This window comes from Triturus cristatus, chromosome 7 (genome assembly GCF_964204655.1).
Source record: "Triturus cristatus chromosome 7, aTriCri1.1, whole genome shotgun sequence".
NCBI classification, from domain to species: Eukaryota; Metazoa; Chordata; class Amphibia; order Caudata; family Salamandridae; genus Triturus; species Triturus cristatus.
The window spans coordinates 1,656,515,265-1,656,541,900 of NC_140590.1; the positions used below are offsets into that span (position 1 = coordinate 1,656,515,265).

General features: G+C 43.2%; 1 protein-coding gene across 2 annotated transcripts in view; it reads left to right on the forward strand.

The window, feature by feature from the left end:
* The first annotated feature begins 619 nt into the window (after positions 1-619).
* OGFR (opioid growth factor receptor) overlaps positions 620-26,636 on the forward strand; it is a 107,521-nt gene continuing 81,504 nt past the window's right edge. Inside the window, exons 1-4 of one of the 2 annotated variants that reach the window (XM_085619725.1) lie at positions 620-958; positions 10,954-11,058; positions 15,173-15,217; positions 16,722-16,787. In XM_085619725.1, coding sequence (XP_085475851.1) covers positions 851-958; positions 10,954-11,058; positions 15,173-15,217; positions 16,722-16,787 — 324 coding nt within the window. In that variant the 5' untranslated portion in view covers positions 620-850. The remainder of the gene's footprint in view (positions 959-10,953; positions 11,059-15,172; positions 15,218-16,721; positions 16,788-26,636) is intronic. The other variant, XM_085619724.1, reaches the window with a different exon arrangement.

A 26,636-nucleotide genomic window follows, 5' to 3' on the forward strand; every position in this document is an offset into this window, starting at 1 on the left:
AAGAAGGGGGCGCACCCTCTTTTAACATGAAAACGCGGCATGGGGTACTTGTAAACAACAACATATTGTAATGCAATAGGTCTTGCATTTGCAAGAACATAAGCTATTGTCATTTACAATGCCAATGGCTCAGATTCTCTCATAAATGCAAGACCTATTGCATTGTAGATGCTTGTTAATAAAGTTTGGGAGGGATGTAGTGACCAGCTGGTCACGGTCTAGTGTTTCTAAAATACTGTGTTTACTTACACCAGCCACTGCTTGAGGGCTGGCTTCCACACTCACCTCACACCCATCCATCACAAGTGTCACCAGTCAGGGGACCCTGCATATAAAAGGGGCCGGGCGCACTTGCCACTGGGCCAGTTCCAGAGTATAACACCATGGTATTTGGGTGTTTATTCTAACTGCCTGGGGGCCTAGTGCCCCGACGCTTACAGAGCCTAGTAAGCGCTATATCACCGAACAATGCAATAGATTGCTTCTACGTCTCCTCCAGGCCCAGACCTAGCTCCCCGCTGAGGGATAAGACAATCGCTGGCAGAAACTATAGCAACGCCGGACTCGGAGGCAGGCCCGCCCTCGGCCCCTCCCGCCTACAGCTGCTTCCTCGTCTCCGGTACCCCTCCCTCCCCACTCCGCATCCTCGCGAGGGCCCGCCCCTCGCTGTTTCGGTTTCGTTTCCGGAGTCCGCATCTCTGCCTCCCTTCCCTCCCCAGTCAGTCACAGCTCCGGTACAGTTTGGGGCCTTCACACCGCGCCCCTGGCTCACGTAGGCCCCCGCGATCCCCCTCCAAGTTCCCGTCTGCCCGTACCTCCCCGGCGGTGGTGTGCCCTCCCTCCCGAGAGCATGCACGGCGAGAAGCACTGGCACTGCAGATATGATTCCACCTGGGAGGGCGAGGGAGAGGAGGAGGAGGAGGAAGATGAACGGCCCGAGGAGAGGCCGAAGAGCCAGGTGAGAGGGGCTGCAGGAGGAGTGGAGGGGGATTGGGGTGTCTTGGAGTGGGACTGAGTGGCGGTGCTTCTGGCCGAGAGATTGTTTGGGGTCTCTCAGAGTGGGTGGGGAGAGGGACTTGTGGCAGCAGACGATATTAGGGGATGGTAGGGGGGTGAGGGTGGCATGAGATCTGGCCGAGCGGGGCTGTGAGGATGGCGGGGGGGGGGTCACAGAAGAGAGAGGACAATTGAGGGGCTGACAGGTGGGTAGGAGAGGAGCGGAGAACTGTGGGTGACATTCCTAGGGGGGGAGAAGATCGGATGAATGTTTGACAGGCGGGGTTGATGTAAGCGCCCTGTTGGGGAGGGGGTAGAAAGAAACAGAAGGCAGAGGAAGGGAGATCTCAGAAAGGAGCGAGCAGAGAGTTCTTAGCATGGCTGGTACTCGGTGGAATTGGAGAGGAGAGACACTGGCAATTAGACAGACTGGATCCTGATTTGAGTGTGGTCTTACCCAGGGGAGACGGCGAGGGATGTCGTACAAACTGTAAGTGTGAGGGGCAGTCAAAGGTGTTTTTGGCAGTCACTTTTTCCCCTCAAAGAAAAATGCCCACGATCCAGCGTTCCGTGGAAGGGGTTATGCACTCAAACGTGATGCCCAGCCTAGCATAGCGAGTGATCGATGCATGCCTAGCTGTGGCCGTGTTTCTATCTTTTCCAAGTGGCACACGTGATATTTCTTCACTTGTACAGGCACTGCAGTTTTTATCGGAAGGTCACATGGCACACACACATCGATATCTACAAGAGGGAGAGATTGTTATTTTTTTTTATTCTTGCCTTGGAAACTGCTTTACACACTTAGGGTCGTCGAGAAGTGTTGAGGGAGAGATGGATCAGATATACACCAATGTAGCTTGTTGAGGTTGAAAGGAGTGACCTATTTTGCAAACATCGCCATAAAATGCAGAGTATGAAATGCATCGCGTGGTTCAGTCTCTAGAAGAGTTGCTTGCCACCTGCAAAGTTAAATGTATTCAAATGCGGAACATCTTCCCTGCTTGATTACAATTGTGGCTTTTTCCCCATACAAAGTGTGGTGTCCTGGCGCAAAGTTAATGCCAGACCCCTCATGGGTAGGTAGGCCAGTTTAAATTCACCTCCCTTAGCCTGCCTTAACAGGTGAGAAGAGTGTGTGAAGTATATCTTTTTAAATCTAAAATTGGATTTCTTGTTTTCATTTCCTTGTTCTCTGTACATGAAAAAACATTGGGGCCTTAAGTAAGTTTATAACAAGCATTGGCATAGCCAATAGGTCTAGCTTTTGGGACCTTATAAGTATTTAGTTATACAGCACAATATCCTTGGTGCAACAACATCAACTGCATGGCTAAACACTTATAAGGTCCCAAAGGCGAGACCTATTGGCTATGCCAATGCTTGTTTGTACGTGGTATGGCAGCGATTGCATATGTATATACTGGCATATACTATAACACTAATAATTACAGTGTTAAAGGGCGTTGTATATAGGTAGTTGAGGCAATTATCACCAGGCAGTACTCGACCATGAATTAACTTGAAATAATGGCTGACGTTGTTAAAGTGAAAGCGAAAGCGTCGTGAAGATGTAAAAAGTCAGATACTGGAGTATGAAGCGCTGCGGTTTGTTAACGTGATAGCGCTATGGAGATCTTAAAAGGCCCACACCGGAAAGTGTAGCGTTGTGGTTTGTTAAAGTGAAATCGACACGGAGGTGTAAGAAGTGATGTACCAGAGAAAATGTGCTTCATTTTGTAAAAGTGAAAGCCTAAGTAATTTGTGAAGTCATATACTAGATAATAATGTGGGGCGTTTTGTTAATGTGAAAGCGCTGTGTAAATTGAAGTAGTTACATAACGGTGAATGCAGCGTCGCGTCGAGCTTCCTAAAGATTTCAATGCCAAGGAAGCATGTTTTATTTAAGTGTTACATTGGCATAGGCACAGCCCTGATACAATGATGCGGAGCGATAGGTTAGTGTCAAGGCTTGTTTTGTCCCTTATTTTGCTGCCTGGTGTTGTTAAAGGGAAAGCCGGTGAAGATGCAACAAGTCACATACCACTAATGGAAGTGCTGCCATTTGCTAACGTGAAAGCAGCATGGAGATTCAAAAAGCCCCATACCAGAGAATAAAGTGCAGCGGTTTGTTAAAGATAAGTGCCATGAAGACGGGATAAGTCACATACCGGGAATGTAGCACAGCGTTTGGTAAACTTATAACGCCAAGGATAATTAAGAAGTTATACATCAGACAATAAATTGGAAAAGTCATATAGCGGCGTATGAAGCGCCGCAACGACTAGAAAGCATGGTAATTATGTCAGCGCTGTATTAATAAGAAGCACAGCCATGATCTATCCCCAGCGTATTGGCTGGGTGGGAAAGAACAAACCAGAGACTCTAAAACATTGCAATAGGTACACAGAAGCTATCCTGCTGTTTAGCGATTCTTTGTCGCGCACGCACACATGTTCCATAAGATATCACGCATACACAAATACACACCTTTGCCGATTGCGGCCTTTAAAATATTGCAGAAGCAGAAGGGAAACGAGTGGAGAGATGTAGCCCGTATTTGTTTCCTTTGCCTGGTATGGCAGGTATTGTATTTGCATATACCAATAATGCTATTACGCTAGCATGACTGGTGTTAAAAGGCGCTGTATATAGGTAGCTGTGGGATAAAGCATTAGGCAAAACTCGACCGTGATTTAACTTGAAACGATGGCTGGTGTTTACAGGGAAAGCGCTGCGAATGTGTAGAAAGTCATATAGCGGACTAAGAAGTGTTAAAGTGTAAGCGCCATGGATATTTAAGAAGGTACCCTCTGAGAAAATAGCACCGAAATTTGTTAAAGTAAAAGTGCTAAAAGATGTAAGCAGTGATATATTAGAGAATAAGTACTGCGTCTTGTTAAAGTGATAGCGCCATGTATTTTTAGAAGTCACACACCACTGAATACAGCGTTGGGACGAGCGTTTGAAGTTTTTTAACACCAAGGAATATGATATTTTTTTCATTGCTCTATTGGCAAAAGCACAGATATCAACTATCCTAGCTTCTATTGCCACGGCGCAAAACAACATCCTCCCGCCTCGTAAACATTGCGATGAGTACACACAAGCTTCCTTGCTGTTTAGCATTTTTTTGTCGCTCATGCACACATGTTCCATAGAATTACGCACACACAAACACACACCATTGATATTGCTGCCTCTAAAACATTGCATAAGCAAACAAAACGACTGGTTAGATGTGGCTTATATCGGCTTTTCGTACGTGGTATGGCAGCAATTGTATATGAATATACTGGTATATGCTATAGCACTAATGATTGTAGGGTTAAAGGGCGTTGTATATAGGTAGGTGAGGCAGATATCACCAGGCAGTAGTCGACCATGAATGAACTTGAAATAATATCCAGTGTTGCAAAAGTGAATGTGGCGTGAAGATATAAAAAGTCCCATAGGGTGAATGAAGCGCCACGATTTGGTAAATATAAAGTGCCATGGGGATTTATGAAGTCACACACAGTAGTGTGTAGCGCTGCGGTTTGCTAAAGTGTAAGCGCAAGATATCTAAAAATTTACATACCAGAGTATATAGTGCCCCGTTTTGTTGAAGTCAAAGCGCTATAATCTAAAAAGTCATATACCAGACGCTATGGTAAACAAGCGCTGCCCGGCGGCCGCAAAACAAACCTGAAAGACATCAATGGGCGGGAAGTGGTGTAGGGGCGGAGAGCAAGCTGAGGCTAAACAAACAAGCATTGGCTGCGAAAGTAAAAGCGATCGCGTGTGTGTGCATGCATTCAGCTCTTTTTCAAAGCACATACTCGTGCTTGTGGCGCGCTGCTGCGCACTCCCGCAAGCTGTATGCCGCCACAAGCACGAGTATGTGCTTTGAAAAAGAGCTGCATGGCGGCTGAAGGTCTCCTATGCAGTGCATGCGCACTGCGTAGGCGAGACCTAAAAAAAACTGGTTTAAAACCAATAGACTTAATAAAAACAGTGTATCAAGCCAAGACTGTATCTATCGCCACTTATGGGGCAGCTGTTTAAGGCATGAAAGACCGTACAAAATTGCAGATTATTGAAGATCATTTCTTGAAAAGGGTCCTCTCGCTACCAAAGTCATGTGCCAATTAGAAGTGACACATGAAATTGAGGACCCCTTATATTACTGATATAATTGCAATGGCCCTGATTCTAATGTGGCACTCAATATGGCGAAAGGAGACCCTTGCTTTGACAAGAGACATTATCAAAGATGTTTTGAAACTAGATGGAGCGGGTAATATTATTTGGCTAACTTATGTTGAATCAACATTGAAGGCGGCTGGACTACATTACCTTTTTTTGGATCCTGCCACCTGTAGTTCTATATCCAAAATTGATTTGAAAACCCGACTACTTTCTAACCGACAGATAAGAAGGGAGACTAAAAACATTAATCTGCCAACAGTTAAATCCTACTTGGCCGGCCCTAGTATAAACTTAATGAATCCAAACGTAACATATCTATCCTTCGTTACTAATCTGCAACATAGGTACATTCTGGTGAGGTTTCGCCTAAATTACATTCCGCTAATGTTGGGTTCTCCCCGTAATGTCTATGTTGTTTCCGAACTCCTACCCTGTACCTGTGATAATCGATCTGCACAGGATGATATGCATTTCTTGTTTTTTTGTAAATGTTATCATGATGAAAGGACACGTTTTATTATTCCTATTAAGCGTAAAATGATTTTTAACCAGTGTTGTGTAGCCCTCTACCATCTCCAGCTACTACCTGATCCTTTCATTTGTTTTTCTTTAGCGTCTTTCTTATTATCGGCACTAAAAAAGATATCTATAATCGGCTAAAATGTTATACCTTTAAATGAAATGAACTTATTATTGTGTAAATAACTATGAATTAAAAAAAAAAAGTAATAGCTTTTTAATTTTGCTAGTATTTTAACTGTGTTGTAATGCTCTGAAATGTTTAATTTTTTTATATGTAGTATACATTTTATGCCTACATTGTGTTGGCGAAATAAAGTTATTCTGACTGACTGTACATGTGGATTTAGTTTTAGAAAATACATATTTAAAGTATTTGAAAGTCAGGTAAGTCATGTAATTGGTTTATTTTTGTAGAGATCAAAATTTCTCAGATAAGAAAAATAATGCCAATATTGGCATGGGAGCAAATATTTCTAGATTTGGGGCAGTGAAGGTCTGTTGAGGCTACATATGGGTGTGTAGGTGTCTCTCGGTGGCTTTGTGGGCGTCTCTTGAGTGCTGTATTAATGCCCTTTGAGTTCTACGCTGAACCATTGGTGCCCATGCGTGGGTCTCTTGTGTACTATGAGTGGCCTAAGAAAGCTGTGTAATTTTGGTTCCTTGCTTTGACCTTATGCTGCTCGAAGATAGTGTAAGGCCATTTTTACATGAAATGGGAGACTGATGAATTGGGCAATCTTTGTTGTAACTACCGCTTGCTATGTCTGTACCTGCTGTTAGTGGGTGCTGCTACAGAGAGCAGTGAAGTGCAAATATCCTCCTTTTTATGTCTGACATTAGCGAAGACCTCTTTTTCTTGCAAAACAATCCTTCGAAGATTAAAGATATATACATACAAGAGCTTTTACTATGCCCATTTCATTAATTGGTCTGTTATAGTGCCATGTACGTGGTTCTTCTGCCCACCACAACATACTGCATGTGACAGTGGGTCGGCCCACTTCTTCCTATGGTTCCCTCACGGAGTGACATATTTTTATCCACGCACGATATGCACATCAGCTTAAAAAGTAATCTCCTTCCCTACAAGGGATGGGTGGACTAATGTGTCCTATTTTTACTATTTAATATTCAGTAAATAAAAAAAAAAAACAATTCCAAGATGGTTGCCCTTACACACTTGTAAAGAGGTTATTTTTTAAATTCTTTTTGTAAAAATATTATAAAAAAAAATTAAAGATGTCTGCCCGTGGGGCTGCGTGCCTTTTCATGCAGTGTCAGCCAACTTTGAGTGTTAAAAATGCCAAAGAAAATATGAATTGGGCCCATAATTAGTGGCTGTGCCAGTGCTGCTTGGCATATCACTCTTGGGGGTTAGCTAGGACGAACAGTCAAGTTGGATTCTTGGATGTCCATGCAAATTTTGAACTCTTATACAATCAACTCCAGAATAACTCACGGTATTTTGAATGCCAAATTTGCTTTTGGAAAGGATAAGACTTTTATTTCATATGGTGTCAAAAGTTAAGGAAACGTTGGTAATTTACAAGTAAAATGGTTTTCACCCAAAGGGAGGCAATCTGAATTTCTTTTTTAGCAGACAGCAACTGAGTTCTGAATGTCTGCTTTCAAGCAGCCTAAAGCCCTGTGTGTTTGTACTACTGGTGAAGCTAGGCGCAGGTGTCTGGTGGGGCATTAGAAATTCAGAGTGCCTTGCAGGTGTATCCAAGTAAAGTCTCTCTTTTTGGTTCCTTTGGTGCATCACTGCAACAGCCCAGCTGCTGCTGGGCAATGACCTCAGCGATTGCACTGGCACGTGGCTGCAGTCCGAGCGACAACCAGGGATCAGTGCGGCCAAACTACTTGTGTCCCCAGGTTTTGTGGGTACTATTGTGAGGGCTCGGAGCCTCATAGGATATCCCGTATAAAACAAGGGGACACACAACACACCAAATGGGATAGATCAGCTTACAGGAGGTCTCCACACAGTGGTGTAGGTAGTACAGTGATCATGGTCGGGTGATTCCTAAGATTTTGAGGGGTAGGCGGGCTCTCAGGCTTATGCGCAGTTGACTACCATTGCATAGGAAATGAAGAGCCCTTAGTGCAACCAGTAGAGGGGCAACAGTTCACTCCAGAGTTTCTGGAGATCTATCCTCCTTGGCTGTAGCCTTGGTACATCAACGGGAAACACTCTCTCGCAGGGATGATGTTGAAAGAAGGGGCAGAAAAGCAATTTCTGCTGTGGTGAAGTATGTCTAAAAGCCTGTCCCTGACTCCAGAAAGAGGCAGCATTAATGAAGAATCCCTGGCCCGTTCCTCTGTACTGATTTTATTTTTTTTAATGGCTCTTTGTTGAATTGTTTTTTACATTTCCAAAAAACACAAGCTTAGCCACAGCTTACACTATTGCATAGTCTCGGCAAACACTACCATCGCGACGAAGACAGTCAAGACAACAAACCGGTTAGGTAGGGGCAATAAGCGCATTCTAGACTTCAAATTATTTTGTGCAACCCTTCAACATGGTGGGGGTAGGCTCACATCAAAGTCAAGGGCGGAAGTGGACTCTTAAGGAGAGCATCCTTTATCCATAATGATGTGCAAAGCTTCACTGAAGTTTAAGGTGCACTGGTCGCAAGGGCCATTTGAATAGTCTAAAGCTGTACCACTTGGTTACTGGACAATTGTATATATTTAAGTACAACTGAAAATTTGAACAGAACCAATAAAATTCAGTGCACCTTTCTTTCTCTACATTTTAGCCCCATGGTGAGGAGTCATCCAATACTATTTGAATTGTCTCGGAATCCATGGAGGTAGGCAACTTCCATCTACACAGCACATGTGTTTTTTTCCTCCAATGTCAGCCTGTAGGCACGAGGCTAGGCATCTAACGTGCTCAGACTGATGGGGTAAATACAAAATGTCCCTCTATCGTTCATTGTAGCATTTGTGGATCCAACCTCAACACACTACAACCTCAGCTTCTCTGTCCTGCAGAGTGCCGCGAGAACGAGAGAATTGGAGTGAGGGAGAGAGTTACAGCAGCAGGGACTTGCAGATGGGTAATGGGAAAACAGGTTTCAGAAATATAGACCGTCTACAATGGCAGCCCCATAATCCTAGAGACACTAGCACAACTGCAAAGCTTCAGGCATGTGAGCTTTTGGCACACCATTCTTTAAGCCACAGATCTAAAACTCTGCCTTCTGCTCCTAACATAATACTGGACGAGGACGCCACTTTTTGGAGACGAGACGCGTAGAACATGATTAAGATGACAGGTTAGACATTACCGGATGCTTTGACCTCTAGAAAAACGACCACCAGTCCTGAATTTACTACAATTCGAATACGATTAAGTACAAGCTTATATCGTATCAGATGACGCGTTAAACTGTACCGGATGTCTCGACGTTTAAAAACATGACTGCGAGTGTCAAAATTATTATAACTCAAATAATACTGAATACAAGCTCATATCGTATCAGAATACAGTCTTTGGAGCATAGCTCCTATTACTCATCCTGAAAGTTTCCTTTTGGATGCACCATACACAAGTGGATCGTTGGTGCTACTAGAATGACCTAAGTGTACCATGGATCCTTTGAAAACTTTCGGGGTCTTCCGAAGAATATTTTCACCTACTGATGTAGGAATACCCAGTGAGCCTTGAAAAAGTCATATCAAACGACGAAACACGTGTCAGCTGTCTGCTTTTTCAACTTGCACTTCGAGTCAACTACATCAAGACTTCCAAGGACTTTCTAACTTATGTCAAATCGCTATCAATACTTGTTTACAAATAATTTTTTACTTATATTGTGCCGTATCTGGGTCTATTAAAATGATACTGACTACTAAGTCAGGTACAAGACATATAAGTGGTTGTGCTCTGTAATTCATATATAATACTGGCCAAGGCTGCCTAGGGACACTCGGCATATGACTTTGACAGCTTTCAGCCAGCAGTACAATTTTTTTCTACCGTTCATTATAGCCTTTCTTTTATCTTGAGAGAAAGTGAACTATGCGTAAATAATAATATGCTGGAAAATTTACCAGCCACAAATCTCACACCACAGGGAATGACCACCACTCTAAATAGGGCTTTTTCAGTGGCATGGAGTTTTCTGATATGTGTGAGCTCCAAAACGAATTTCTGTTTTTAGATGTTGTCTAACCACTGCCTTGTCACGGGGTTTCACTGCCACCTTAAATAGAGTAGTTGAAGCACATACCTAGTTTAAGAAGACCTTCACCATGGCAGTGATGTAAGGTGTAACTATTGGGAGTACTTTTTTTGAGTATTTCAGATGAAAACAAGGGTGTGGTTAGGTTCTTGGTCTAATGGTTTGTAGAGTGTTGGAGATTACTTTTTAAAGAAGAAAAGTGCTGTCTCCGTTAATGTAGGTTGGTTGGAGCGTAGATGCAAAAACTCTAGTGTTTGGGAGTCCCTTCAAAGCGTAAGGCAGTTTAAACACTTATCAGGCCTCCAAAACAGGTACACAGGTGAAGAAGGGTGGGAAGGGGTTAGTGGCAGCTGCCCAGTATTTTATCTCTTACTGCTTAGTGGGCCTCGTTATCTACCCGGAGAGGAGTTGGCTTTTGGGTGTATGTCCTGAGAAACGAATCCTCAAATCCTGATTATAGGCGTTTAAGGCAAAAAGACAAGATGTAAGGATCAGTGTAGGGGTTTGAAGAGAAACAGTGGGTAAGCTAAAGGATTATGTAATATTTTAAATACATTTCCCATATAGCTCCTCAGCGTCTCTATGGAATTAATGTTGTCCACTATACTCTCACTTCAACACCATAAGGCTTTTACAGAGCCCTAGTGTGTTTGTCCGCTCACACGAGCGTTCACTGCCCAGGTTTTACTGAAGGACTTCAAATATAACAAACTTCTGCGGAAGAGCGAACAGTAGTAAATTAGAGCACTTCATTTTGAAAATCTCAGCAGATAGAGGCTTCAGTGTGACTCAGTCGAAATGCGAAGGAACAATCGTCCTCATTTCCAAATCACCATCACATATTTGTGAAGATGATTGATTGGTTGAAACCCATTTGTAAAGTTTGTGAAGACCAGTCACTGTACACTTTTTTAAAATTGGTTCATCTTTTACCTTCCGTTTTCTGTGCTTTGCGGCCCTCTGTTGCGGAACCCACTGCTGTGCGAATGAGGAGGATGTCCGCATCACCCTGAATTTCATGTTCCCATTTCATTTTATTTGTTTATAGTGCGTTGTCAGATGGATTGGGGCTTACTTCCCTTTCACTTACCTACTGAAGTTACTCCGCTGGATTCAGTGGCGCTGGTTAATAATCACAGGAAAGAAGAATGAGGTAAACTGGGAAGGGGGGCAGATCACCTCCAAAGTGAAGACCTACCACTAACGTCCGTTGAGCGTCTGCTCCATGGGCGTTATTCCAGGTGCGCCCTGAATTTGGACTTCAACCATGGAGCCCGTGGCAAGATCAGCTGTAAATTCCTATAGCTTGAAGACTGAGCTTGTCTTGTGAACTCTTTTTGGTCATGTGAATTGATGATGTAAAGTGCAATGTTTGGGCATTCTGAGGAAACTCTCCACTTGACATAAAAGGGTTCAGACTTATTGAACTCGACTTGCAGGCCATCTCAAATAGGGACCAGGTGGGCGATTTCTCATGTGGGCTTCTTCAACAGCCAAAATGAAGGAAAAAATGTTCGACTAGTTACACAACCAACCTGGTTCCGAGAACTTAACCAGCTGCCAACTGGCAGTCTCTAAAATGATACAGTATGACAACAATGGCTACCATATGTTACTTCATAGCTATCGCACCCTGATGAACATTCAAAATGACACTATCTGACAGAAGAGAAAGACCGACAGTACTGCCACAGACACATCATCAATTTCCTTTAAACCTATAAAAACAAAATACACGTTATAGCAACTCCTACACTATGACAAATCACACACAGAAGACACACACACACACACCTCAACCACTAGCAATCCAAGTCCGTACACTGTATACTCAAGGGACCTAACTGGCACTCTTAGTAGCAGACCTCCATCAACAACACCATGCTCATCTGCAATACGATTCAGTGCAAGACTCCAGACCCCCTCAATCCGATCTCTAATAAAGCTGCTTCCCCAAGACCTGTATCTTCATTTACACTGTGTTCCTGCTCCTCATGCATGCAGTCTTTCTTGCACAAACTTGCTCGAAGTTACCTGAAGTCCATTCACCTTCTGGCCATTTTCTGTCGTTGTTAAATGAACTCCTTATTTTACACAAAGTAAAAAAATAGAATTTCCATATGATGTTTTCCCACTTTTGACCTTCAGAAGTCACCTGCATTTTTATGTAATATTTTATTATTTATAGTACAAAGACATCATCAATTCTAAACTTGTGTAGAACAAAATGGTGGCAAGTATATATAGTCATAAATGCAAAATACATTATAGTGCAGAATCCAACATGGAAAAGACTAATTGTTATTCTCCTAATCTTATTTGCATTTTCATGCCACAGTTAATTAGAATTGTCCTACCCATGCACCCCATATCTTGTCTTATTTATGCTGGTGATTCATCACTTTGTAGATTGTGAATTCAGTGGAAGCACATCTGTCCATTCTCTTCCACCACTTCCGTAAAAGAGGCGCAGTTGTGGACCTTCAGTATCTGGTGATGTCTTGTTTGGCCAGCAGGAACCCTTGCCTCACCACTGTTCTTTGCCCACTTGTACATCCTTCTTTCTCCATAATGTTGAAGGTGGTTAACTTAAAAATTAGGATGACCTTTTATGTGGTGATAAGCCAAATTCAAATGCAATTTCTGAAACACCCTGCACCATTAAGTTGCAAGACCATTTTATGTATATCTGGCAGTGATAAAATGTCGAATACCACTTTCTGATGAACATTTCCACGGTCAACACAGAGCCTTAACAAGCGATACATACGTTACCCTTTGATCTTAAGGTTAATTTCGGTCCACGTTTATGCCAGGACTTGACAAAATATCACTAGGTTGAAGCACTGTTTCTGGCAATTTTTTTCTTAATCAGAACTTTAGGAATCCCATTGTGCGTACAGTTTGAATCCACATTCAACAGAACCCTTTCACCATTCCCCTTAAACTAAAGTTTGAGTCTCTGTCTTTACCACTGTCCGCACACCGCCAATAAATAGCGTTTTATATTTACCTTAATCACCGCTCTCGGCGTCTACCAGTGGCACTTAATTCATGTGGATCTCTGCATTTTCTGGCATAAGACCACTTCCTTTTTTTTTTTTTTTTTTAATTTCTTTATTACCAACATGAAAGAAAAAGAAAAATTAATACATATTATACAATTCGATAAGTTTTAAGCAAATAAATACAGACCACTTCCATGCTTTTGAAGTTCCTTACCCCCCGCAAAGCAATTATTTAAATCTGCAATATGAAAGTTTCTCTCAAACCATATTTTAGTTGCACCATCATTACTCACTTTAACAATCATTGTTTTCATTCCAATGTCTGGTCAGCTATGTTCACCTCCCCAACTCAGGTTTTTCTCCATCTCTTGTCTGATTCTTCTGCTGTCTCAGATATGACTACTGCTTCTTGCAAAGATGTATGCTTGCTAGTCCATAACGTATCCTATTGGTATTGCTTTCTAATGAAATTGTCTGCTGTTTATAAATTCACACAGTGAAGCCATTTCTCTGAGTCCGACTATAAACTGTGGTTTCAGCACTTTTCAACTGCTGTGCATAAAATACATATTTTTGTGGCTAAGGGTTACTGTGTTTGCAAAGTGATTTTTGCAAACTTGTAGAAACTGCACAGTAGACATCCTTTTAAGTATTATTCTGTAGGCATTCACTACTGGAGGCACAGATTTTAAAATATGTTGCCCTTCTGAACGCACAGCATTGACCAATGAAAACCCAATAGTTTTAAAATGGAATCCCATTTCTCCCAACAGTGTAGCTGTTTCACCAGGAATGGTATAAAATGAGTAGAGTAGAGCTAAGATTGCATGTGTGACTCGTCTGCAAATCAGGCCTTTAAAAACACCTCATGCACACCCCAGTCCCAAATTGTGAAATGACACCTCCACAATTCCCTATAATGCGCCCCATTTCACAAAAACCTCTATGCCTCAAAGTTTTGAAAGGCGCCTCCTGCCATGGAAGTGTCTGTGTTATTAAGAGGTATTGGTGCCTTCATACTTAAAAGATCAAGAATATATAACCAGTCGGAAAACAAGACATTGTCATTAAAATTACGCTTACTCCTCATGCGCTGTATACAACTGCCACGTGCTCCACCTTTTGCAGCAGAGCACTGCTCCGTAAGGTAATTTTCTCCGCTAAGTTGAAAGCTATTCACCCTCTATGGATAATATTACCTACTTCATGTGCAGCGCTCTTTCACCAGCTGCTCTTGCGGGATGGTACTTTGGCAGGCAAATACCAAGTAGTCCAAACTTGCACTGTTTCTGTAACCAACATTACCTTCTCAGACCGATACCCCCTCAACACCGACCTTCTGCAGGGCAGCAAGTACCTCTGATGAAGTTTTCCTGCCAGTGTGGTCTACAGGAACACTATTCAGAGTGACAGCTCTTAGCATGAGAGTCGATGTACCATGACCTTTGAAGCCACTCTTGGTTAAGCCATTTACCGCAAAAATGTAGTGGCTTCTTCAATGCTCCATCCGCCGTAAAGAAGTAAAATAAGTTTACCAGAAGCTAAAAAAGTTGCCCGCAAACAATCTACAGAATGCTACAGCAGCAAACTCTGAGCACAAGAAGTACATATCATAGCTACGGCAGTGTGATGAACATGCCAAAACATGAGGCAGACCGAAAGAATCCGTAGAGCAAGACACAAACCCAAAACATGAGGCAGACCGAAAGAATCCGTAGAGCAAGACACAAACCCATTGAAACACAAGCCGCAATATCTATCTAGTGATTGGAACCCATCGTGTTTTTCCTTGCCAGGAAACATGCACCACTTCATGGCACGCTCAGAGGCCCTTCTTTAATCAGGATCCTTAGCTATGAATAGTTCTTGTTCACTCATTGAGATACTCAGACCCAAACCTTCGGGCAAGGCTTACTTGGTCATCAACATTTAAGGTGGCATAACTGCCAGATAATGTGTGTAGATCTTTGAAATTGCTTCCTAGTTTCTTTTAGGATGCTGAAGAAAGAGAATAAGTCTGCAATAGAAATCAAGGTGACTGTGTCTCAAAACCACTTCATAGGATTGTTTTTGTAAATGACCGGTACCACAGCACTTTGCTCACTTGAAGATAGCCGTTTGTGTCATATTGGTTGTGTGTAGGACCCCAATTGAGCCATTATTTCTGTTGCAGTAATCTTGGTTAGCAAAGAGGCCTGATGACTTCCGGGCACCAGGGTCTGGCTTTCAGTTAAATCTTTTTATGTGCTTCATTTGCAGGGAAAAAATACACACGTCAAGAAAAATACCCAGCGCATGAATGAGGTAAGAGTTGGTCTAGAGCTCCTTCTCTTAAGTTGTTTGTTCATTTCAAGTTTCATCTTCCCAGTAATCCTGGACAGTACTGTGTGGTACAGCTGTGGCTGTGTCTTTGAATTTGTGTGGGCGAAAAGTGCTCAGATGGACAATGTGACCATTTGTCTTGCATACGTCTCTATAGAAGAGGAACTGGCATATAAAGGGTGTCCCCCCGTTTACAGGAATTGTACATGATTCAGCAAAACCTCACATTGACATTCGGTCCTTTTCTTGTTGTTTGCTTGGGGTGATCATGGTGTTAACACAAGATGTTAAATGATGATGGTTCTGTTTAGCAGCGTTTTCGAGAGGTGTTTATGATGTGGGTTGAAAAGCTCATGTCAACCAAGCTTGTTAGTGTGTGTCTCTCTCTCGCGCTCTCTCTCTCGCTCTCTGTTTCAATTAGTTGCCAAAATGTTCTTACTTGGGCTGTCAAGGAAAGATTGTGTATGTTTGTTTGCGAAGTGTTGTATGCAGCCAACACAAGAAATATCCTAGTCATATGCTTCATTGTTAGGACGTAAGAGCGCTCCTTCAGACGTAGCACTCGTAACACGGAATATATACTTGCATTGTCTTGTATGTGACAGGCTATCAAGCGTTTTAATGATTTGATATAGGCAAATAGGCTGCTTTCGAAGTGGGAGAATTGCAAACTAATGTTGGAAGAATTCCACCTCAGCACCCAGACAGTGCCAAGGGCCAAAGAGAGAAGAAGAATCATGCATCAGAAAACAAGTCAGCTGTTGAGGAGTGTTTGATACAATTTGAACCACCCAGGCTAAATGTTGTTGTATATACCGGGTACAAAAGTGACCTATTTGCTAGAACTATGACTCTTGTCTGGGGAAATGCACCTCTTTCAGGACTTTTTATTTTTAGAATTGTTCTTAAAGGTTCCAATTTCAAATACATTTTCTTGTAAAGTACTTCTAGAGTTAACTTTTGAAATTATGATCTAAGACATTACCTCTGTTTTCCCCAACCTGTCAGTTTTCAAAGAATTTAACGTGTACAATAGCAGTCCGGCAAAATAACATACATATTTATTTGTTGTCACGAAGGCGAATATAGAAAAAGTGCATGGAGGCTGTGGTAAGGTTGGAAGATTTTGATTTGTGGATCTAAGATTGCTACTTTCAGTGTAACAGGTTATGGAGTTGCAAAGGTTGTCTGGTGATAGTAATAACCTTTGATAGAAGAATCAGCAGATTTTAAAGAGCCCTGTTTTTCAGGGGGGAACCAGACAACTTGAGGGTGATTAGCAGAGTTAGGTTGGAGTGTGTTCTGAGAGTTGGTATTAGGTGCTGCTGGGGAAGTTGGGAACCTGATCCAATGGGAGAAAGAGTTCTTTGTGTGACACACTTTCAAACTATTACAGTACTCTAGCGTACTACTTACTGATGAGTCGATCAATGTTCTGGTTATGTCGAATGAGGTAAACTGATGATCAGTTCTCTTTTTCTTGCAGGGCACCTTTCGACAACGCAATATGCGAGCAGCACAGGACATGCAGAATTACAGACATGGATATCCGGTATGGGTTTGTGTATTTTCCTGCACTTTCACTGGTGGTGTCTGGAAAAGGAATATTCAGCTTGGTATAATTGGGACTACACTTCCATTGCATCCAAAAACCTTTGAAGGATTGGGCCAGTAAAAATTGAAACTGTCCGTCTCAGAAAGCTACTTCTCTTCCTGCAGTGGGGTACAAAGCTTTGCTAAGATCCATCTCGGCAAGTTACAAAGGGACAAATAATGTGTGCTACAACCCAGGAAGTGGTTTCTCTATGAGGTTCGGTATTCCGCATTTTTTGTTATTGTTTTTTTATTATGGTAACTTGGAATTGTACATCAATATATATTTGTCTTTGATCAGTATAAAATACATTTCCAAAAAACTCATGCTCTCTAAATTAATAAAATCTACAATAGTTCATCAGACCAGTGACTCAGAATGCACCCACATCTTTTCAAATGTATTTGTAAAGCATTCATTCTTTTAAAAGCATTTGACCAAAAGACATGAGTTGCTGTTTCTTAACAGCATAGATTAAACTGAGGAGTATTTTTTTAATTTTTTTTATTCGCAATCATAGTTCTGGCAATGGGCATAACAATAAACCACCTACGCATTCCAACAGGTGATATTCCAAGGCGTTTAGAGTTTCCTAGTGATACTGAAATTGCATCACAGGTCACACTGTTACTTCTAACTTTGTCTGCTTTCAAAAAGGTAATCCTGAGGAGTGAGTATGCTCAAATCATGTGAACCCATGTTCCAAACCCTGACCATCTGGAACATCATTCTGGTATATACTGGTTACGTATATGTACGTATTCTCTCTAATTTCAGAACGACTCCAAGTGGTGTCCCTCATGGCTCCTCTCTTAGACCAATTCTATTTAATATCTATATTAAACTTTTAATCTCCCTTATTAAGTCCCACAAGACTAAGCTTATCAACTATGCAGATGACAACCAATTGATTTTATCATTAAATGAAGATCAGGCTGAATCTTATTGCAACTTTTAGGCCTGTATTTTGGATACATTTAACTGGATGAATGAAAACTCACTCAAGATGAGCGGACGTAAAACAGAGCTCCTTTGCTGTCTTTCTAGCAAAACGTCTATATCATTATATCAGAAACTCTCCTGCAGGATACTATGCAGAGCAACATCACCAGCTTTGCCGATAATTCCTTCCTTGAAAGGAATCTGTTAGGTTGCCAGAAGAGAAATTAATTTAACAACCTCTTAACATCCCAAAGAGCTGAGTAACCTGGCTCCGGAGGCAAGGAGAGCCTGATCTCACGGAGAAGCCTACACACAAACGGGTGTTACCCCATAGGGGACCCCTCTACTGGTACATGTCCCGCTGAGATGACTGAGCGGAAGGTGTTAATTGACCGGTACACCTTGCCTTTTTGCGCCACAACAGCCAAAAAATTCAACATTTGCGCTATCACGGTGCCCACAGGATCACAACCCTGTCGCACACACCAACGACACCATCTATTCCAAGCCAATCGATATCGCTTGATGGTGCCGCCTGACCATGCCTGTGCCTAAAGGCCTGGGAGCAACTATCATACTCTGTAGTCCTCCACGCCATGAGGCGGAGTGACCCTGCCAACACCATCTGATGAGGATTTCAATCTGGGTTGAGGAGGAGAGTTGGAAACAGGGGGAGAGGAATAAGAAAATCCTAAGAAATTTCCTGAAGAACAAGAAACCAAACTTGAGCTTCCCAAATCAGGGTGATCAACACCACCTCCACCCATTGGCGACTGCTCTGGGCCGAAGTTGTGGTGATCATCGCGAACAGAGAAAATGCAAAGCCCTTCTCTAATTCCCATTCTGACCTGTGAAGTAATGGCAGCTAGGCGGTCCTCGGCAACTCTTGACTGATGCAAGGGTTGCCCTTATGCAAAATTACTCGTTTCTGAACTTGAATAAGAAAGACATTTATAGCCTTGCAGTGTGCGCTTGCAAAACGAAGGGCGCCACTACAGAAGATCCGATTTTTGAAGTGCCATTAATTCTCCGTTCCGCAATTGTATCGCTCTATGCACTTGAACATATGGCTATGTTCTAAGTCTTCTAGGGTCTCGAGTCCACATAAGAAAGATTCGTCCTGAAATGGTCTTATAGATGTTATCACAGCAAAGACCGAAACGTCGACAATTTAACCCATTTTTATTGTAACCATTATCTTGGGAATTGTTCATTGTATAATCAATAGTGATTTACCTCTTCCTCAATGTTTGAAATGGGTTATGACAAAAGTGCTCCTGAGAAAAAAAAAATTAGTGAAGAACGTCCATCTCAGTCGCTTTTTGTTTATATGTGAATTGCATTTTTACCCTTTTTAAACAACACTTTTTTTACATAAATTTGTATTCTGCAAAGTATACACCCGTTCTGCATTGTTTATTTCTGTTGCGCACCTGTTTTGCGATAGATTCGCTTTAAGTCAAATAATTAATTTTGAAATTTATTTACAATAAACCACTGAATAGGGCTTAAAAAAAAATCATTTTTGAAGATTATCTAAGAATTTCTACACCTTGTCGGCACTGTTACCTGATATTGAGTTTGTGTTACTCAAGCCTCCAAGGTTCTATTGGGTTGCCCATTTTCCCGTTTAGTCCTGAAAGAAAGGCATCTGTGGTGTACACCAGGCCTCCAACTGAAGAACCTGGGCAGTTGGTGAGCCAATCTGTACGCAAAAAGGTACAGTAAAAGCAGACCCCAACGTTCCTGGAGATTGGCAAAAACCTCCAGATGCAGTTTCCAAAGAATGGAGTTCCTGAAGTGACAGGATTGTAAGTCCGCCATCTTGTTATCCTGTCCTGGAAGGTTCTCTGCCATGACCGAAATCTGATGGTCCAGGCAAAACTGCCCAAAATTGATTGCGAGATCCGAGAGGACCTTAGACCCGGTGCCCCCCAGGTGGTTTATATACCTGACGGCTGAGACGTTGTCCATCTTTAGTCGGACACAGGACTGGATTCTCTCGCTTCCAACACCGGACCACAAAGGATCCTACCAGAAGTTCCAGACAATCGATATGTAACTTTTGTTCTTGAAGAGACCACGACCCTCCTGTGGAAGTATCTCCACACATCCCCCCAGCCTGTTCTGCTTGCGTTGGACTCTATAATCGGAGTCGGGGCAGAGCTGAAAATCGCTCTGCCGTTCTATGCCTCCATATGTGAAAGCCACTAGCAGATCTCTCCAGATGCATCTTCCTTAAGGACCACCGATTGGGAATAAGAGTCCTTTCCGCCGGTGTGTCACCTTTCAGTCGTTTAAGAGCGCGGTAATGCAGGGGCCCTGGAAAGATTGCCTGGATGGAAGAAGAGAGAAGGTCCGCCAAGAGGGCAATTTGCCTCAAGGGCACTGTGCTTGGCCAGTGTTCGTTGCAACTCATGTCTGATTTTGGCCACTTGCCTCAAGGGAAGACACAATATATCCTCTGTGGAATCTATAACGAAACCAAAGAAAAACACTCTTTGCCACGGAATCAGGAGAGACTTCCTTATAATGAAACCGAGGCTTTCGAGCAAAGTGACTTGCCACCTGCAGTTGGGACGAGAACTAGGGGGATCTTGCCCCAGGAGAAGCATGCCGTCTAGGTAGACCATGAGGCGAGTCCCCTGCACCCAACCGTTTTGAGGACCTTTGTGAAACACCAAGGAGCGGGGGAGAAACCGAAAGGTAGGGTTGTAAACAAACTCCTGCTGCCTCCAGAGGAACTGGAGGAACCGCCTGTGTGGTGGAAAAATTGAAATAGATAGGGCTCTGGAATTTAAATAAAATATCTACTTCTCCATGGGGTAGGTTGCTTCATAAATCTACTTGTCCTGTAACAAATTTCACTTGTCCCTTTTGTGCCATGTAATGCGATGACAAATTATGGCAGGAATCTCATTATATCAGAGGTCTGAAATAGCCTCTCTGGTAATGCCAGGGCTCCTTCTAAAGTAGGGTTTGAATACTAGCATGTCCCTCATGTTGCCACGTTTCGGCAGATCTACATACTGGGGCTGAAGGTAATGGTAAGCAATAGTTCCAGGGAAGGAATGCCCTTTTGAGTCTGTGCAAACCTACTAACACGCATGTTTCAAGGGTTTTCACCAACTCTTCTCTAATTCTTCTCTAATTTTTTCCCAGACTGAGAAAGGTTGGAAATTTACTCTTGACAATGGCAGACATCAAGCTTCTTCCAGGGTTGGAAAAAAAGGGGTTGGAGGGAAAGTGAACTTGCAAACACTCAGATTTTTACATGAGCAAATCTACACCTGCATATTTGCTCATGCTAAAAAAAAAAATCACAAATATTTTCTAGGAGTAGTGAATTCACGAAGGCCGTATATCTGCACTAAATGCAAGGACATGGGTGCACTTTTGAGACTTTATTTAATAATTGGGCCCATAATTGGGTCTGGCGTTAACCCTTACCTTTTGTGTTTATTAAAAATCTGTCTCTTTCTGTCTATCGGCTAATTTCACTGTGAGTGACCGCATTCTGTTCTTTCACAAGGAGCATATCAACAGTCTTTTTGTTCAGTGCCAGGAACTACTGTGGCAATGTATGCATTTTGAGACCAAAAACAATGTTTGCTTTTGCCAATGTTTGTTATAATGGTGAGGGCCCGGCAGCTCCCGCACCAATAAGGTTTTACAAAAACCATGCCAAAACAAGTCACACATTGACAAAACCAAAAGTCTGACCAACAATTTCAGACCTACTGGCTTTACCAATGCTTGTTTTATTTTTATGTTTCCCATTATCTTATTAAAACTGGTTACACTGATTTTTCCATTATGAATATTTTTGGGAAATACTATTATACATCAACCCATTTTACTAAATTATGCTGCAAAAAATGATACCTAAAACTTTACAGTAGTTTAGCAAAAATGTTTTTGCATTTTTGTGAATATTGTACTTTGAAAGTAAAGCATCATCAATCTTGCATTCAAGCTTCTGCAAATATTTGCATCTAATCAGAGATCATTCTGGGAGCATTATATATAGCCTCATATTGCTAAACATTGAAAACATGTGTACACATTTTTATACTGGAGCCACTGTCGGTAGTGCAGTCTGAGCTTACAACATTTACTTAGAGCGCTCACCCTAATAATAAAGGTTTTGCAATATTCAACCATAAATACAAGTTTGAACAGCATTAACACATGAACACAAATATTACCTTAACTGCAGGCAGTGCCTTTCCCTGATCCATAATGTGGTACTGTAAACTGACAGCCAAAGGGTTTGTGCTGCAGAGGGTTGGGCCTACTTATCCCAAGGTCAAAATACACATAAACTTGTTGCCCTTGACCCCAAACAATATGTCCTGGGCGTCGGGTTATAGGAATTCCACATCCCTGGATAGACCAGCATCACTCAAATCCAGGCGTACCATCTAATCCCCGGGGCACAAAACATCACGAAGGAGAGGGATCCCCTCCATTTTGAAATGAGTATGAACTACTCTCTTGCTGAATTTGCTTAAGTTTATCACCGGTCTCTGCCCCTGTCTACCTTGTTTACCAGAAAGAGATTGCTGATGAAGCCCTGTGGGTAAAGGGTCAAATAACTCCTTTTTTGACCTGTGAGGTGATCTCTGCATCCACCAGTTCTGCCTCTTAGCGCAAGAACTGCAGCAGACTGGGGCATGTATCTTGCTGGGGGGACCGGCAAAACTCTATATGAAACCCTTGAATTGTTTGCATGGCTTGTGATGGATTGCCAATTGTGGAAAAAAGTTTCCAGACGACCCCCTAATCGCACCAGGGAAGAAAGGTGGACACTTAAAGGGTTAAACCCTTTTTATCCTCTGCAGCACCTTCCATGGGTCTGGTGAAAGTTGCCAAAGCGGGCTTAGTCTTGATACTGCCCGCACCTGCAGCCTTGCCCTCTAGGAGGATTGTGGGAATAGGAGTGGCCGGCCAAGTTTCCCCTGCTTCCGCCGGCCCCACGGAAAACCAGTGAAGGCAAGATCTTCTTGAGAGGATTGGGTCTGATCAAGGGAATTACAGGTACTGACAAATTTCCCTAGCTCCTTAATAAATGTCTCATCAAAAGGGCCTCCCTGAGCCACTGCCCCTGCTTTTGAGTCCGCAAGGTCCCCCAACTTGGGGTCAACTTTAATAAGGAAAGAGCATCTCCACTCATAGAACGCAATTGGCATTGCCCATGAAAGCCAACACCCACCCGGCGAGGGCCTGCGGGGATTTGAGAGATCCGGAAACCTTGGCATCTTCTTCCATGTTCAGGATCCTGGTTAAGGGGCCTAAGGCATCCTGGAATTTTTATCCTGGCGGCCCGCCAGGACCAATTTATCCTGGAGGCCCGCCAGGACCTGTCCATGCCCTATTTGGGGTCCTTAATAAACGTTGCCAAAAATGTGGCCATTCTGGGAACTAGTTCGGTTGTCATGGCATTCTGCTTTAAGACAATTGTGAGCGTCTTTCCCCAACGGGTTCTGATCCACCCTTCCACATAATCTGCCACCTTAGTAGAGGGTGCCCATTCAGCGGAACGGGGATGGATGAGATCATCAGGGTCTAATATGTCCGGAGGGGGGTGGGATCCATGGCTGGGAGTGTAGGAGCTGGGTGCCATAGACATGAAGACCCAGGCTCTTTGTTCGTGTCCCTGTGGGCATCCTCATCTGAGGCGGAGGAGCTGCTTGGTCTGCTAGCCCCTGTGCGGATTCCCCTGGCCCGGAGGAAGGTAGGGCCCTGGTTCAAGGCGTCATGATCTACTCCTTCCTCATAGGGATGTTTGGCCGGCAGGAGGTCTCCATCCCTTTGTTGGGCCGGAAGAGGGCGGGGGGGGGGGGTATGTAAGGGGCTATAGCGCCTGACCCTGGTCAGTTTCGTTCTCAATCTGCTGTGACAAATGCTGTTAAATGGGAGCCATGGCTGCTTCTACAGCGCGATAGATGGAGGCGTCTACAGCGACATAAAAGTCATCATCCCATAGGAGGACAGCCAAAGGGTCCTTGTTATATAGAGCTTCACCCTCTTGCTCCATTGCCAGTGTCAAGTAGGTAACAACAATGACATATAGCGGTAGCGGAGTTTCCGCTAAGTGCTTGCCAAGTGTAGCTCTCTTTGGAGTGCCTAGATTCTGGGCTCGGCGCAGAGCGCTAACAGTTATGGTAGTCAGTGGTAGTGGAATACCCGCAAAATGCAGGCCAAACGTGGCGATACATAAAGTGCCTACCAAGTTGGGCTGAGCACGGTACTAATTGAGATGCTGGGGTCTAGCGAATCATTAGCAGAGGCTCACATTCGTAGGGTTCCAAGCCCCCCCAACTCCCCCCACACCCTGGCTGCCCGGGCACTGTTTTCAAATATGTGGTGAAAGGAAGCCACCTGGGAGCCTGTCTTCCTCAGGCTTCAAAGCCTGTCACCAATATACAGACCCCAGTGTGGCTGAAAAAGGGACACCTCCGTACCAGCCCTTCCAGCTGTCAATAACCCACCAAAATTGGGCTTGCAGGCCTGTACAGACCCCAACTTGGGGCGTCACTCTCCTGGGGCAGGCTGAGACACACGGCATGGGATTCTGGAACCCTCAGTGACAGGAATAAAAAATTAGCTAGCATTCGCGCCAAGAATTTTCAATTCTATTAAGGACACGGAGGAGAGGATTATGCTCCTCTTTCTTTTATTTGCTACTCACAGCAGCCAATGAAAAACGTTTTGTATGCAAATAAAACTAAATTTACCATGATGCTTGTCATTACATCACATCCTGTATAGCCCAATAAAAGACACTGTATCCTGTCCCTGCTCCTCTTTCTTTGCTCAAACCTTGACGGTCAATAACATTAACAATTTCAGTCCAAAAATAAGGAACATGAGTCCCAACAATCATCCTCCAACATTGAAGAACCATAGCCAAACTGGAAAGGTCACGTCTTCTGAACCAGAAATACTTCTGCTCCGCCGTCTTCTGAGAACCTGAAAAGAATGAGACAGGGAAAACCCGTAACTTCTGCTTATACAGAATATCAAGTACGTGTGGGTGGATAATTATTACCAAATTGTAATAACACCGGGTGGGATAATCCTTGCCTCCGTGTCCTTAATAGAATTGAAAATCCTTGGCGCGAATGCTAGCTAATTTTTTATTACAGGACCGGAGGCTTCGGATTATGCTAGTTTAACGGTTAGCAAAACACAACTACGTCACCCACCGGCTTATAATAAACTGTTGAAATGTAGACTGAGAAAAAACAATTAGCATAATGTCAAGATATCTGGCACAGAAGAAATCAACATAAAACATTGAAATGCCATGGCACCACGAACAGAAGGTGCTCCTAAACATTTGGGTATGAATACCGGCTTCTGTTAACTGACTTTAACCTCCTGGTTATAAACCGCAGACACAGGGATAAAACTTATGTACTGTGATCACCAATCAAGGTGAAGATCCTTCGTAAGCCTTAAGGCAAGGAACCCACATAATTTGCAGTAGCTGGAAAGTATAATATGTAACAGTTCTTGACAAATTGTAGTACTGACATTAATACTAAATGAAACTCCCTCTGGAATAGATAGTGTACCTGTAAAATCCAGGGCTGTCTCATCGTAGAAACACAGATAGGTATATAGGTTTAGAAACGTAGATTGGACGATAACTGCTGTCCCCATATATAGTTGGCCGTTATCAAATGAGTAAAGAACTATAGAAACATGCCCAGAGGGGAATATTTTGGTTTGGGAGGGTTCACTACCCTAATATCTTTAAATAACTAACAGAATACCGGCGCAAGCCCACTGGTTTGTCCATTATTCGAGGATAACCTGCGGAAAAAACGGCTGACCAGACGTTGCGAAGCGAATGATATGCCAATCCCTAAGATATTGTCTGATAAAAACATTCACAATGTGGGGAAAAATCAGCCCCTACAGAAAAACACGCATCATGAACTTACCAATGAAACCAGCTTCCCCATGCTGAAGAGTATCGTGTAATTGGAAGGACCCAGATTTGTGAAATGAAACGCCTGCAGCGTGTCCGAACCCCGGCCATTGCAGTGGTGCCGGAAAAAAGACCTCTATGCCATAGAGAAATTACCGCCCTTATGGACTACCGGGCGCTGTTGCATGAAGGCCCTGGAGTATCGTGGAAAGGCACAGAAGACTCTGAGCAAGTTGTAGCTCGTCACAAGGAGTACTGGAAACCAAGTTGGGGATTTCCATAAGTGATGCCAAGATCTCTTTCGCTAACGTGACGTGATATTGGAATCCGCTCCCCGCCAATCGTAAGGAACGGAGGGAAGCATAGGTCAGTCCCACCGACAGACGTGGGACGGGGCGTTCACTGGTTTGCTAATGGTTCCGGTCTCCAGCTAAAAAAGCTGTACGTGACGCATCAGACCTGACGCTAAAAGGTCTGTTGGACAAGGACCCTGAAAAGCCTATAACCACTGAATTTCATTTGGTTGGAGTTGCCAATCGCTGTAACCTCAGCGATACCTGGGGTACCAGTCTGCCACAGAGAGCTATTGTTATGGGATGTATTCAGCAATGACCTAACTGATGACTGAGGCAGAAAACCAGAAGTCCTTCATTATCTCCATTAGGAGGATGACCTTATACCTTCTAACTTGTTGATGGCTCTCACTGCCAAGATATTAAAATCAAACAAATATCCTTTGGGTAGGAGTCTGCAACCTTATCCACTAGGCTACGGTGCCGCAGTGCGTGGTGAGTCGGAAGTGCCAAAGATCTGTGTGGGAAAGTTCCGAAATGAATGGAAGGGCAGGGAAGAATGTTCGATAGGGAAAGCTAATATCACCATTACTGTGACAAGTCATAATCAAATCAGAAGGATACTGAATT